This window comes from Phalaenopsis equestris, unplaced genomic scaffold, assembly GCF_001263595.1.
Source record: "Phalaenopsis equestris unplaced genomic scaffold, ASM126359v1 Scaffold000054, whole genome shotgun sequence".
Taxonomy (NCBI): Eukaryota; Viridiplantae; Streptophyta; class Magnoliopsida; order Asparagales; family Orchidaceae; genus Phalaenopsis; species Phalaenopsis equestris.
Window position 1 is genome coordinate 3549981 of NW_018164496.1, and position 16598 is coordinate 3566578.

General features: G+C 35.3%; 1 protein-coding gene across 1 annotated transcript in view; it reads left to right on the top strand.

The window, feature by feature from the left end:
- The window catches only part of LOC110019363 (mitochondrial dicarboxylate/tricarboxylate transporter DTC-like), a 32297-nt gene that overhangs the window by 11279 nt on the left and 4420 nt on the right, over window positions 1-16598 (top strand). Inside the window, exons 3-5 of the mRNA XM_020717005.1 lie at window positions 9882-9943; window positions 10724-11085; window positions 11865-12079. Of these exons, the coding sequence (XP_020572664.1) occupies window positions 9882-9943; window positions 10724-11085; window positions 11865-12079 (639 nt within the window). The remainder of the gene's footprint in view (window positions 1-9881; window positions 9944-10723; window positions 11086-11864; window positions 12080-16598) is intronic.

Consider the following 16598-nt stretch of genomic DNA (forward strand, 5'->3'; position numbering starts at 1 on the left):
TTGTTTCGAATTTTGGCTTGTATACAAAATAAATGAGTCGGGCTACTAGCCAATGATTGTGAATTTAGCTCAAAGATTGCTAATCACTCGAAAATTGATTAGAATTTTGTCTCGGATCAAGATTGGATTGAAATAAACGAGCTGAACTACAAACCAAAATTTTGAATTGAATTTTTTTTGAGCCAATGTTCAGCCGACCCCAACAGCTTGAAATCAAATTTTTAGCAGCCCTAGTCATATTTGAATGTAGCTTGCGGCCTCCAATTTGAATTTATGCCTTTCTAGTGAATCATCAATTTATTATTTTATAGTAAATACCCATCTACATCACATTGATTTCTTTTTTTGTTTGGAAGCTTTGCTAGTTTCATATGCCTTTAAAGGCCTTAACTTTCTTCCACATAGTATCATTTCTATTCACTTGATTGAAAGCATTGGAGATTGTTTAGGGATAAAAAATATTGTCTTTTTGCAAGGAATAAATTATGCTTATTAGAAAACTTTCATATGATAAAAATAAATGTAAGTGATTTTTATAGGACTTTTTATTTTTTTATTTATAGGCTTAATTATTCCCTCAGTTGATTAGTAGCAATGATAGACTTGGTTGATTGGACTTGTGTAGATTGAGATATCCTTTTTTTTTAGTGAACATGTGAAGGAGTAGAAATTAATTATAGTATAGGACCAATTTGGGAAAGTGTGACCGGCTATAAAATGAAAAAAATATTCATTTTTGATTGATATATTTTTCTTAGGATAATTGATGATAAAATGCTATCTTTTTCATTAAAGTACGTGATCAAACACACACTTTTCGTGTGTATTTGGGAGAATAGCTAATGAAGGATTGGTGTCTGAGGATCAAATTTACTCTATTTTGGGAATGTGTATGAATCAAGGCTATACTTTCAATTATTTTGAGATTAAGATTGTTTGAGGTATTGAAATGAGGAAATAATTGCTAGGATTCTTGAACCCAAAGTCTTTTTTGTAAGTAAACTTTTTAGAACATAGGTGGTTAAAATTGTTTACCCCAAAATTATTTTTTGAAAAAAGAGAGCCTTTGCGGTAACAAACTGGTGAGCATTCTTTCTTTCAACAATTCGATTTTATTGGGCTATGCACACCCATGAATACTCATGTATTGTTAATTTTTCTTAGAAGTTTGAGAAGATAATGGTTAAAATATTCTTTGATATTGTTGGATCTAGGTCCTCTAATTTTAATAGTAAATTAATTTTTTATCATGTTAAAAAAACGAGAAAGATAATACTTACACCACTTTTGAATTTTAATAGAAAGATCCATTACATGTTTACATTCGTTGATAATGGATACAAACCATCGAGCCTTAGAGATTTTTAAATGTAGAGAATTATTCTCAAATGTTACTATGAATGAAATGCAATTTTTTGTATCACTCATTGAAAATTAGTCATTTTATGTATTGTTAATTCTCAAATTTCAAAATAAAATGTTTGGATATTGAAGGAAATATGATTGTGAGAATAAGAATGAATGGGTTGTAAATGCATAGGTCTTGAAGTAATATTTGGTTTTTTTTTAATTGATTTAAGAGTTAAGAGTTCCGATGATAATAATCTTTGCATTTTCAAAATGGTAGCCATCCCATTGTTTTATAAGCCCAATCATCCTCTTCGTGCCATGTTATTGAAAGATACAATTTAATGGATAAAATACGACATTGCAATCAGAAATTTTAGTTATCTTTTGAGTTTTTAACATGCTAATAAATAATTTAGATTCTTAAAGGATATTATGGAGTTTAAATGGTTTGTTTATAAGCATATCTCCTCGAGAGGCCATGATGGTCAAGAATTCATCAGTTATGGCTATTATTTTTGGTTGCTCCAATAAGGGATGCTTCTTAGAGTTTCTCATATGATGTGTAACTTTGGAATCGATGCTCTAGGAGCTGGAAATTAGAATCTATTAAACTACAAGGGCATGAGAAGAGGAGATACTTTATAAGAATGTTAGAGTATAAGTACTATTCTAGATTTTTTTTATTGGCGCTTTTTATAAACTGTCTTTTTGTGTCATGTAAAGCTACTAAAGGATTGTGAGTTAGTTGATTAGTTTGAGAAGGATGAGTTGAACCAGTTATGTCAAAGATTTTTGAATTAAGTTATGATGGAGGATAAATTTTAATATGATGGTGAGAAGTCTTACGTGATCATGCTCAAATTTACAGCATTGGTTTGTTGATTTTATGGTTGGTGTTCCCCATCATATTGTGATGGTACCCTCTATTTTCTAGCTTGCTTGCTCAGTCTGGGGAGGTCAGCTGCTATCTCATGGTTGAAGTGGAAGAATACATGTGACTAAGGAGTTGCAGCCTGAATAGAATAGTAAAAAAGGACTAGGAGAAACTTAATTCTCTCATGGTTGCAAGGAGGTGAGTATGCACGATGGATACTAAGTCTACAATTCCTACATATTTAAATCACATCTTAGACATGCAAAATTTGAGCACTTAATGGACTAGGAAAGCCATGCTGATGGGTTTCAGCGGAGGGTTTCAGTTAAAACAAGGAAGGATCAAAGTAGGATTACAATATGGTTGTAAGGAAACAATAAAATTGGAAACATTAAAAGCTGTGCATGGTTTTGGACATAACAGTAGGAATTAAATCATTTCAGCTTTTTTCCACATAAATTTGGGAGAGGAACCAACGGACTTCCAAATGGGAGTAAGAGAGCTGTCAACTGAGGTTGAAGAGGAATAAATGCCGCTAGATGCGACAATCTGTACAAAAAAACTGGAATGAAATTGAGGATCAATTAAGGACGGAATTGATTGACGAGTGATTGGATTGCTGGGAGAAAACTAAGGGCTATTCTAGGGGGAAATTGATACACGAGTTTTCATATAGAAGTATATGATCGTAATTTATAAATTGTGTTACATTTACAATACTCTATTTGTTTAACATTTTATATAATTTAATATACACTTTCTTGTGCTTTTGTACATATTTGTGTATATGTGGATATAACTATAATTTTCTTAGGATTAGTAACATGCATTTCAATATAACAAAATAGTACTCTATGGTGCATAGTGTGGCGTGGTGCACCCCCTGAAAAATGCACACGCTATCTATGCCATGCACAAGCATTAGCTTATAGTCCATATGGTGTGCACTATTTTGATTTTTTTATAATTTAAAATTTGACATTGATATTAATAGTATTTATCCTTTATTTATTTATTTTATTTTAGTCTAATTAGTATTTATTAAGGCATCTAAAGTGCCAATTTTTCATATGGGGCACGCTATTGGCTTAGACAAACACGAACAAGGTCAGTGCTACGTATAGCAATGAACCTTCTACACTCTCGGCTTCGATGATGACATTAGAGCGATTCACCTTATTAGCTTGGGCTTGGAGTTTGGTGTCAATATATGAGTCTTTCTTTCTCTTGGCTTTGACAGAGGATCTTGATAGCTTTAACCAAAGTTTATGTACTCAGTTTTAATGGAGGTTTACCCTTAGCTTCAATGTTGATGAATGAAAGCTTTGACACTCTCGGTTTTGACAAAGCTACCATATAGAAATTCTAAAAAAAAATTTATTTATCGCTCTCCCAATACATTACTCCTGTATATATGTATATATATATATATAAATAAATAAATAAATAAATAAATATATAATAATAATAATAATAATAATAATAATAATAATAATAATAATAATGAAATGAATCAAACTAGAAATCCTTATGAAAATAAGAAAAACAAAAAAATGAAATATCTAATACAGAAACTTAATTAGTGAAATATGTTATGAGTATTCCTTTCTCATGCGGATTAACACTTCATACTCCCCCTCAAGCTGTGTTGTATTTATTGTACAAATCAATCTCGAACTTCAATTTATCATGATTGGCCATTGATAGTGCTTTGGTAAAAATATCAATATTCTGAAGTTCTATAGGAACATAATTGAGCTGAAAATTTTCATTATTAACCTTTTTTGAGATGAATTCTATGTCAATCTTGATGTGTTTTGTTTTTTCCTTATGCACATGATTTTTGGCTATACTAATAACTGTTTGGCTATCACTGAACATCTTAATTGTGTTCTTTATCTCAACCTTAAGTTCTCTTCATATCCTTTGAATTCACTTTTCCTTAACATGTTCCTAGTGCAAGAGTACAACATTCAGATTCTGCACTACTTTGAGAGACATCAGCTTTCTTTTTGCTTCTCCATGTGACAAGATTGCCCTAGATGCATGAACAGGTATCCGATGATTGATTTTGTATCAGTTATCTCTCCTGCCTAGCTAGCATCTAATTATATCTCAATATCATGGTTTAAAGATTTTTTGAAGAACAAATCATATCCAGGAGTCATCTTCAAGTATCTCAAAATTATATTCATTGCTTTATCATGATCCTCATTTGTGTTATTCATATTCTAGTTTACTACACTTACTGAATATGCTGTTTGATAGGAAAAGTAGTTCGCTCACAAATTTTTGATATCTTCCTTTGTCAATTGGACGACTTTCTTCATTTCTGCTCATTATTTTGTTGGAATCCATAAGTTTGTTAACCGGTTTACACTCAAGCATGCCAGTTTCACTTAACAGGTCTAAGATGTACTTCCTTTCGGATATGACAATTCCCTTTATAGACCGAACTACTTTCATTTCTAGAAAATATCGGAATTCTCGAGATCCTTGATCTCAAATTCTGTTGCAATCATTCTTTTTAGCCTGATAATTTCCTTTGAATCATCACTTGTCAAGATAATATCATCTACATATACTATGATAATAACAATTTTGCTTCTATAATTGGATTTAGCAAATCATGTATGATCGGCTTGACATTGATGATATTGATTTGTAATTTTTGTTTTAGCAAACCTGTCAAACTAAGTATGAGGAGATTTCATCAAGCCATATAAGGACTTCTTCAACTTGCAAACTAATGTATTATTCAATTGATTTTCTAAGCGCATCATTCAAGTAGGCATTTTTGACATTAAGTTGGTATAAAGGCTAATTTTGATTTACTGCTAGAGAGTAAAACTCGAATAGTATTAATTTTGGCAACAGGTTTAAATATTTCCTGATAGTCCCAATCTTGTATAAGTACGTGAAGCCCTTGTTTTACTTTGAGTCTCTCTACATTTCATTACACTTGATATTTGATCGTGAATATCCATTTGTAACCTACTATTTTTTTTATGAGGTAACATTGTAAGTGGTTAATGTGGTATTCTTTTCTATAGCCTGTTTTTTTCTCAAATGCCCGCTTCCATGTTGGAATTTAGAGCCTTTTAAATAGAGTTGGGAACCTACACACCATCAACGTTTATCATAAAAGACCTATGGTAACAACTTCCAATAGGCTACATATCTTCCAATTGGATGAACAGGCACCCTTAGATAGTTTTACTGTGTGCAACTGGTTGATTAAACTTATCAACCACTGGTGTAAGAAAGTTTTGAGTTGAGAAATCCATACCATTATGTTTATCAGTAGGATTTGGTTCTGGCTTTTGACAATCTTGAACCTGCACAGTGTCCAATGCATGCTCAATGGTCCTGATGTAAACACAAAAATTTTGATCATTGGTGTCATGTTAAGTTGGAGTGGAGACAATTGGGACTCTTTCTGTGTTAGAGTTTGATTCTTCAAGTGGAGTTGGTTGATGTGGAGTACAGACAAGAAGAGCTGATTGAGGGACAAAATTTTGTTTAGTTAGAAAAGAAAATTGGTTGGAGTATTTTGGAAAAATTTTCAAATGTGATATTCTCTCGCGTTCTCCTTTGAACTTTAGATTTGGGAAATATATGCTTTATTTTCAAAGAAAGTGACATTTATGGAGTTGTATATATTTTCTGAGTGATTGGAGAGTGGTATTTATGCTCTTTTTGATTGGATTATTAACAAATTAAAATGCATCAGAGAGACTTGGGATCAATTTTGGTGCGGTGTTGTTGATGGATGTGAACAAAGACAGAACAAAAAAAAAATTCAATGATAAGTCAACAGAAAAAGAGCTGTGTGGGAAGCAGTCAATGAGAACATTATGGGGAATTTGAAATTTTAGGACTCGACTAGGAATCTTAGTGTGAGTTATATTGTTGTAAGAATGGCTTCCCCCCAAAATTGTTTAGATACATGATTAAACAACATAATAACATGAGCTATCTCAACTTAGTGTTTTTTTTCTTTATGTATTTTTTTTTGTTGAGGAATATTCACACAAGAACTTAAATGAATAATATCATGTTTGAAAAGATAATGGCCAAACATTCAATTAAGGTATTCCGTAGCATTGTCGGTTTTAAGAATTTGAATTTTACTTTTGAATTAAGTGAGAATTATGGAATGAAAGGATTAAAATTTTGTGGCTATTTCTGATTTTTCTTTCAAAAGGAATGCCCATATTGTTCTTTTGTGATCATGTACGAATGATATAAACTATCGTGCCCTATTTATATTGTTTGTGTGTAGGTCCCCATATATCATTGTGAAATGTAGAAAAAAGATGTGAAGTATTACAATTTGGAATATACATGTTCGATATGCTTTGCAAGTTGATTAGTTTTACGTTGATAAATATCGGATTCTTAGTCATTGATAAATATCGAAGCAGACGACACGATTGCCTGCTGCGGGAGCGGCGAAGCTAATGGCGGCAAGTTCTTTCGTGTCTCTGTGTGTGAGGGAGGAAGCAGATGGTGCGGGAGATCGACTGCGTGGGGAGACCTTGAATTAGCGTTGATTATGTATTAAGAATTATGGCTTTTTATTTTTCTTTTTTGGGCGCTCCCGGGTGTACGCCCTGTGAGCATTATGCCTCCTCACAGGTTTGGGGCGAATAGGCTTATTCCTCGCTTTAGGATGCGCCCCATAAAATGCCTTTTACAATAGAGACAAAGAGAATTTGAACTAGACTAAAAAAAATTACTTTACCGATGATATTGCCTACCGATGAAGTTATTTTTTTAGCAAGTATAGAACACCATGTATCCAGTATTGCCAATCATCTTTCCCGAATCTACAACATGAAAATTACAACAGTTAAAATAAAATCTAGTCACATATTTTAGGTTCAGAATCAGTTTGTTGATTGAGAGAATGTTGTAATTTAACTTTGAAATATAAAGCACAAACTAGAGTTGAAGATCCTTCTCAATTTAATTGATCCAGTTTTTGCTATTGGTGAGAATGAACAATTGGCTATTCGAACCAAAGATTGATTAATACATGGGTTATAATTTTTGAGATATTGATGTCTGACGTCATAAGGTCTATGGCCTGGAATCAATCATCTAATGTTTTAATTTATTTCATTGGACACTAAAAGCATGACATAAGATCCCTTGGTGTGCCAACAAATTGATATGTTGCTCGACAGATACATGTTTTGAACAATTACTGAATATTTTTTGTACTGCCTCAATTTGCTCCTTAGTGAATAAACTGAATTTTAAATTGTTGTTTGAAGATATGATAGGGACAAGGGACGTAGGCTCGAATTTGAATGTGACTTTTGAGGAATAAGATTTTGAGATCATGCTGTGTTTGACCATTTGAATCATAAATCAAGAAGGCCTATTGCATGAACAAAAGCAAGAGTTCTCTTAGTTAAACTGTCGATTGGACAAGCAAATAGGAACTTGAGGAATGAGGACCCTTAATTTGACTGCTTGACTAGACGAGCGATCATGAACCAGAGGAAGGTTCATAGCTCTTTCAGCAAGAAGTGGTCGGTCTGGTGACACGTGAGATGACAACAAATAAGAATCTGTTTCAATTGACCCTTCTCAGATTCAAGAAGAAAGTAGAGAGGATGATTCACCAGAGACTGAAGGAAATGAACAGAAAAAATTGAATCGAACGATTCAGACGGAGCAAGGGTATGTTCGAATGCGAAGTAATCCATTCTGCGGGGGTGGATGGAGTGGTTCAAACCGTTCAAATGGACAGGGCGAGCAACCTGATCAAAATGAAGATGAATCAAACCAAACAGGCGACACTGAACAGTAAAGCCTACAATGCCCAATAAACATAAAACGTTATAGAGATAGTGACAACAAACATATGAAACTGACAAATTGAATGATGAAGCTATACGAGCTGCTGTGAAGACACTTTGCACCAACCAGCTAGGAGAAGACGAAACGATTGAACAAAGCTGACGATGCCAATCAGGAAGACGACGAAGCACCGAAGGAAACAATTGATGTAGTTGAACTAAGCAAATGAAGTTGACCAAGCCTATGAAGTCCAACAAAGCAGACGACTTCGATCGACACAGACAAAGTGGATGAAGATGACTGAAGATTGAAGTAGACGAAGCATACGATCAACGAAGTTTTATTCTCGTCACAAGGTGACGGTGAAGCAGAGGAAGCTGAACGAAGCCAAAGACATTGATTCTCAGAAGCTAACATTAATAATAATAAAAGGAACCAAAACAGGAGTCCCTCTAAAAATGCGAAAATAGAAAACTAAAATATGTAATAAAGGAATTACAATTAGTTAAATATATTATGGGGATTTCTTTCTAATGCGGATTGACAATTTGCAATACATTTTTGCTATTTTACACTTAAAAATTGATATTAATATTCGATCCCTTGTTTTTTCTTTATCAAATCTAAATTTTTGAGGTCCTTTTTAACATATTTTCTTAATTAATTCATTAGTCCCATGATTGTTTATATATATTTAGATGCATTTTTATCCATAATTTTATTATTGTTCTATGTTTAAAATAGTTTTTGTTGGCATGTATTATACATTATGGCTAATGAAGATCTTTGTATTTATGGTGAATTATTCATCATTGACAAGTATGATTAGCATTCCTTTGTATTTTCTCCTCTACCAAATCATAGATGCTTGAAAATGCTACTTTTTTTTTATCAGACAATAAAATAGTCTCTTGGAAGTGACATTCCTAACCCAAAACATCTAGGATATTATGCCATTCTATTCAGGAAATTAAAATGGTAAATATTTATTCTATTAAAATTATTACTCGATTACCCATTAGACTTGGATATGTCCTGATTATGAATCATAAAATTATTTAAAGTAAAATGCTCTAACTAATTTTTTCACTACTATGGAGCCTTACGAAAACTATGAATCAGATCAAATGTGGTAATCAGTTAAACTAAGACAATAGTAGAACAAATGCAAGCTAGGTCTTGGTAACGAGGGTTGAAGGAAACTACATGTTTTGTAGAGAATGTGATAGGACTCAGGAAACTCAGCAACAACAACAACAACAACAACAAAGCCTTAATCCCACTACGTGGGGTTGGCTACATGAATCGGTTTTCTCCATTGCGTCTTATTTAGTGTCATATTTTCATTTAGTTCTAGTAAATTAAGATCCTTTTTTATACAATAAGCCCAAGTCTTCCTAGGTCTGCCTCTGCCTTTCTTAACACAAGTCAAATCTAAAACATCTACTCTCCTAATCGGATCATCAGACGTTTAATGTGACCAAACCATCTAAGATGACTTTCTCTAATTTTGTCTGTCACAGGTGCTACACCAACCCTATCACATGATCTAAAACTCAGGAAACTCAGGATTACATATTTTTGATTGTTCAGGTGGTAGCCTTGACCATAATTTTTGGGAAGTAGAGGTCTGAAATATGATTGATAGGATGATCCTTCTTTCATGCTGCACCCTCTGAGAAAGATTGCATTGGACAAGTAAAGGATCACGCAGAGGGGACATATATTCTGATGGCACACAACGTTTTTTTTATTTATCTTAATTATTGAGGTCCTATTTTTTTTTAAGTCTTCTTATTTGATCTCTGAAGTTTTTACCTAGAATTTTCTTTTCATGGAGCAGGGTCTTTCAGCTGGGCTATTAAGGCAAGCTACTTACACAACAGCTCGGCTTGGATCATTTAGGTATGATAATTTCTGTTTCTAGAAAGAATTGCTGTTTTTATAGAAATTACTTTAATGCTTAATTCTTTCCTTTTTGCTCTCAGTTTGGTTAGGAGTTACTGCTAGCTTGATGTGGGCAGTAAAGTTGTTTTCTGTTTAGGTATATAGTTTTATGAAGGTCAGATGTTCTTGTGCTTAGGAACAATCCATTTTATGTCAAGTTTGGTAGCTATTAAATTAATCTAGTCTATTACCAATGGCATTGGAATGGTTCAAGCTATATCTTGCCTGGCTACTTCAAATGATGCAACTAAAATGTATCGTGAATTTAGCTGGATCTGGCAGTTCTTATGGAAGTTGTTTGCAAATTTTCTGATATATGCATTGTTTGGTTATCTTCAGATTAACTCTAGGTTAATAATGCTCTGGATAAACTAAATATATATATATGCTTTGTTGGCCATCAATATCTTCAAGTAGCTTTGGACACTGAGTTTATTAATTCCATGAAATGTTATACACTCCAATCAAGACTGTCTGATTGTGAGAAAGTGGCCAGGTTGTAATTTCGGTGAATTTTTGGCTTATTTTTTTAATGTGAGGGTTGGATTGAATTTGGAAAGGAAATTTTGAATCATTTAGCATTACACATTAATGCCATCTATGATTTGCTTTCCTTGGTCATTCGAAAAATTTACCATGCTTTGCTTGTGTATTTAATTTTTTCTATGAGGGCCCATTATTTGTTCTTTTTCCCCCAAACCCTTCACAGTCAAATACTTACGTTTGCTTATTGACCAGGGTATTGACAAACAAAGCAACTGAGGCTAATGAAGGGAAGCCCTTACCACTCCTTCAAAAAGCTGCTATCGGTTTGACAGCCGGAGCTATAGGTGCTTGTGTTGGTAGTCCAGCTGATCTTTCACTAATCCGCATGCAGGCTGATGCAACTTTACCCCCAGCACAACGCAGGAATTACACAAATGCCTTCCATGCACTCTATCGAATTACTGCTGATGAAGGGGTTCTTGCTCTCTGGAAAGGGGCGGGTCCAACAATAGTGAGGGCAATGGCATTGAACATGGGCATGCTGGCCTCTTACGACCAAAGTGTTGAATTTTTCAGGGATTCGCTTGGTTTTGGAGAAGTTAGCACAGTTCTTGGTAAGAGCAGGCAGTGTATTTTATTGGTGTGTTATCACTGTAACTTCATGTACACATACGGATTCTTAATCTGCATATGATCCAGAAGAATGTAGTCTATGGATTTTAACATGAACTCATACAACGATGGTGATACTTGGTACATTGAAATTTAAGAAGGAAAAAAACATTGTTTAGAATGAAATGTACTTCGTTTTACAGTACCCATTTTCTATGGACAGGTTGACTTTTTTTATTGTGGTTGATTACATACTTGTTTTTAGTTTGAACAGATACAATTTCAATTTGAATATCTGCAATGAAGAATATCATTGTGCTTTGGAATTGATCTCATCTGTGTCCTACCTTACCACCACTTTGGTCTACTGAAGTTTGAACTAGATATATTGATGACCTAAGTCATTCGATACCAAAAAAAAAAAAAAAGGAGAAAAAAAATTTTCTCTAGGTTAGTGACTTGCAACTTTTGGTGTTCTATTGCATGTGAGGGAACCTTACATAAAGGTTTTAGGGGAACACCAAAAGTTGGGTGCCACTATCATCGTCGTCGTAGTCATCATCATCATCAACACTATTATGATGATTATGATCATTATGATCTCTTGGTCTCTGCAAACTACTTTAGTCATGGTTAATCAAGCTCTCTTTCCCACCAATTCTGTCTTTTTTTTTTTTAAATGTTGAGAACATTGACTGAGAAATTTACTGCTTCAAGTTTAGCCCATCAAATTCTAATATTCGAATTTTTCGAGAATGTTGATTTTCTGGTGTATTTGCAGGAGCCAGTGCTGTTTCAGGATTCTTTGCATCTGCCTGCAGCTTGCCCTTTGACTATGTAAAGACGCAGATTCAGAAAATGCAGCCAGATGCCTCTGGGAAATATCCCTACAGCGGTTCTTTCGACTGTGCCATAAAGACCTTGAAGAGTGGGGGACCTTTCAAATTTTACACTGGATTTCCTGTTTACTGCGTAAGAATTGCTCCACATGTCATGGTAAGAAATTCGTTCCACAGTTTCATTTCAATTACTCTTTACCTGCATACGAGCACCACATGATATAATAATGGAATCAATAAACTATGCCAATAACAACAAACTGTAACAGCCAACTTTTCTTCCATTTGATTACAGCCGTCCACTGTAAACAAACTAAATAATATTTAGCTTCTATTGCAAAACAAATTATACCAATCTAACCACCTACGGCTTTATATTGCCTATATATACATTGATTGTAATAAACATTAGTAACATACAAAATGGAAATTCTTCTCTGCTCACCGTCGGCGGGGAAAAGGGTGGATGGGTGGATTGGGGGAGGAGTCGCCCGTGAGAAGCTGTCAGTCACCGGAATCGAAATCCCGTCGCCCGCTTCGGAAGGACGTTTTAATTTATATATAGATTTAAGTTTAAAATCAAATATGAAAATCAAACTGACCCCATATTTTTTATAGTTTAAATGCTACCTCAAATCCGAAAGAACGCTTTACCTCAAATCCTGTATCTATCCCGAGGAATAAACACAAGATTTGATGATGAGACTCGATCAGATAAATTAAGATATATATGACGTCCGTTTGGTCTGCAAAACCATTTTATTTGCCGACAAATTCCCCTATTTAATATGAAAAATTAAATAGAGTTTATTTAAGCTAGGTTCGGAAAAGCTCCATATAAGGACAAACCTCTATAGTTAATTACATCTTAAATGACTAAAATCACTTAAGAATACTCTCGATAAAAAGCAAGAAAAATTATCTTCAAGGACTTCAAAAGGATGTGACTTTTCAACGAAATTAGACAGAGGTGTGCAAAAGGGAATGGTTCAAACTTGCGACATTTATTAAATGATCCAAAGGAAAAAGAACTAGGGGATGCCACAAATCCAGAGGAGATCCATGGTGGCTTCCTAGCCGACCCTTTGGGTTGGGTTCTTTTGTTTGTCTTCAGTTTTGAGGAGGAATATTCAAGTGTTTTATCCTGTCAATTTTATTTAATTAGGACTTACATTCGTGTGAAACACTCACACAAATAATCTGGAAGATGTGAGGATTTAGGTCTTAAAGGACGACAACCTTGGAATACTAAAACGAGTTAGGGCTTAGATCGTACAACAGAGTCATACGAATACCTAACGAAAAATGTTCAACATTTATGTTGCACTAGACGAACAACCTCGAAATCCTATGGATTGTTATTTTAAATTCTAAGAAAGGAATGGTTTAGCTAGGGAGGACATATTCTGCTGTTGAAGATGGTCGTGCTGCCCACCGCGCTAACTCCAAGCTCTTTGTCGTGACGAGTTTAAGTTTTCTAGGGTGTCCAGTTATTATGTCAAATCAAACGACCCTATGATAATAGTTCTCTAAGCACCCTATATGGAAAGAAGACATGCTTAAGACTATGTAATATAAAATGTGCAGTACAAGACAAGCAGTAGAAAACACAATAAAAGAAACAGTGTACATGCCATATATGACAGTAGCAGGTATAGTAAAAGGAACAGTATAATATGCTATATAGAGTGGTGACAAGTACAGTAAAAGGAACAGTATAACATGTTTTACAGAACAGTAGCAGGTATAAACAGGAATAGAATAACATGTTGTACAGGGTAGTAGCAGGTATAAACAAGAATAGCATAACATTCTGTAAATTTAAAACGAACTTGTACGTCCGTGGGATCTGTTGTTTCTTAAATATAGCAAGCTGAAATGTATTGCAAAAAGCGAAATCTGAAAGAAAAGCCATCCGGGAAATCCGAAAAAAAAGAGTGTAACGACGACTCATGACCGAAAACTCGAGAAAATCAACGAGAAAAGACTCGAGTAAACATCTTCAAAAATCTCGGAGAAATCTTGAAGAAAAGAAAAGAAACACGAGTGCTATGTCCAAAGCTTCGATAAGACAAAAAGTTCAGGTAAGGGGGACCGCAAACACTTGTGTAGGGCTAGGCTTAGATATATGTATATGTACTCGAGGGTCCATGAAGACTACTCGGTCACCCGAATGTATAGAACCCGCCACTCGTCTAGAAGGGTGTCTAGAGGGCTACTTCTCAGCCTAAACAGGTATTCGTTAGGTGGACAATCAATTTTTAAAAATTTATTTTAAAATTTATGTTTTTTTTTTGACATGCACATAGGTTTTCAAAAAAAAAAAAAGATTATTAAATTTCATTTTATAGCGATATTATTATTATTATTATTTTTTTGAAATAAGTTTTAACAATTTTTTTTTATTGTCCACAAGTCGATTACGCTGTCGGGCGTGAGACTGCCAACTATCTAAGGATGTTTGAGCCAACTCCTGCTAGACTTATGTCGTTGAAGGATACCGTTATCCTATTGTTCATCAAATACTTGGATTTTGATGTTATAGGATAGGACATCTTTCTGTTCTATCTTCGGTGTGCCTTTATCATCACCACCCTACGCCCCAAAATAAACTACTTGCGACCTTGCTTGATGGTTTCACGTATAGCAAAAGATTATACGTGGACACTTATGCGTCGGACATAAACATCGAAAAACTGAACCAAGAAACAAGGAAAGAAAAGAACAAAAATGGGGTGAGAGAGAGGAGACACTGATCCATCTAAAACACCGAAAAAGAGAATAGATCAGTTCTCAAAACTCCTATCGAAAAGACCTGGAAAAGTAGGGCCCAAGGTCTTTCCTAACAAACATAAAAGGTCACTTTGCGCTGATTTTCCAAACCCCAAAGACGTAGGCTTAATAAAATCAACCAAATGCTCTCCCCAAATAAAGCTTGCAAATCTTCCCAAAATCCCAAAGTTGATATCAAAATCTTCCAACTTCCAAATTAATCCATAGCCTCACATATCAAATAAGCATAAAATCTTCTAAAAAAATCAAATAAATGCTCACGACTGGGGTTACTAGAAAGAGATAAACAGCAGGTAAGGCTCTCGGTCAGGGCAACAAAAAGAAAAGGGAGGAGCTATTAAAGCTCACGGTTAAAGAAACCCAAGGCCAAAAGAGGCTCACGGCTAAAGGCAGCAAGGGACAGCTGCTAAAGCCGACGACCAAAGACAACCTAAGGCACAAGTAAGGCTCACGGCTAAAGCAACCCAAGACACAAAAGAGGTTCACGGCTAGAGCAACCCAAGGCACAAAAGAGGTTCACGACCAAGGCAAACCCAAACCGATCCTATGGAGATATTTGATATACATAGGAGAGTGAATGGAAAAACCCTCACAAAGCCTCCAAATCGATTCCAAAGCATTGTAAGCAAGGCCCACAGCCAAGACCCCAGGCTGCAATTGTGACCTCCAATACTAAGCTGTAATAAGAGTTAGAGCAGTATTCTCATGCCTTCAAGACATCTCAAAATAGAGCTACCACATGCTTTGAGTGAAAATGAATGAAAGCTTCACAATACATATACTAACATGCTCATGAGAGGGGCCAAATTATTCCAAGGCCATCCTTTTAATTGTTTTTAATATAAATATGGCTCAGAAGGTAGGAAACATGCCATGACTTCAGCACTTTAGATAAGCAAAGTAAAAGAGAGAATTAATAGCATGCCACATTGCTTAACCAAATCTAACTTCTAGCACTACACCACAAGATCATTTGAAGTACAAAGAAGGTAACATAGAAACTCTAAAAGCACTCCGGAACTTCACTTCCTCTCCCAATAGCAGGAGGAAACCGATTCAAGCACCAGAAGATCAAAGAAGTGAGTGAGAAAGAAAAAGAGCAGAGTTTTCTCCCTTAGAAAGATTTTTGGCCCCCTTGGAAGCTTCATAGAGGAGCTCTCATATACGCTAAGGGCAAAGGAGACGAATGATTAAGAAGATACGACAGAGGGATCGAGAGATGCGGAGGATTAGATCCTCGCAGAGGATACGATCTGCGACAGAGGAGATCGAACCCATATCGCAGAAGATAGGATACGAGCGATGGGCGCCTACGTGATCTTTCCCGCGTGCGAGGCGAACGCGGGAACGAAGCCTCTCCAACGACACGAAGGAGCGGGCCGAGCGACCGAACGAGCCATCCTAGGGCTAAGGCAGGCCCACGGGTTCGAAGTGATGAGGCGGGGGGGGGAAGAAATTTAGGTTAAGGGTTTTAATACAGATTATTAATTATAATAATAATAAAAATAAAATATTATTTATTATTATAATAAACACTTAAATAGGTATTTTCCCCAAAACACGTTGTCGCAATGAAGCGAACGTCCTCCTTAAGCAAAATCGACGTTCCGGACGCTTCGGCGCACTCCGGCACTCCGTTTCATCATCCGGAGTCGTCCGAGCAACTTTGTTGACGATTGGGACAAAAAAGCGTTGCGGTCCGAATCCTGTCAAAATTTCGGCTCGAATTCGATTAAACAGGACAGCGGAGAGCGCAGCGGCGCCAAATCAACGAGTAGAGTCACTCCTATGGCCGGGGGCCTATGGCTGTCAGTCCTATAAGAATGCTCCTTGAGTTCCTTCGGAGTAGCCCTACCTGCCAAACAATAGCGGTTAAGATTACT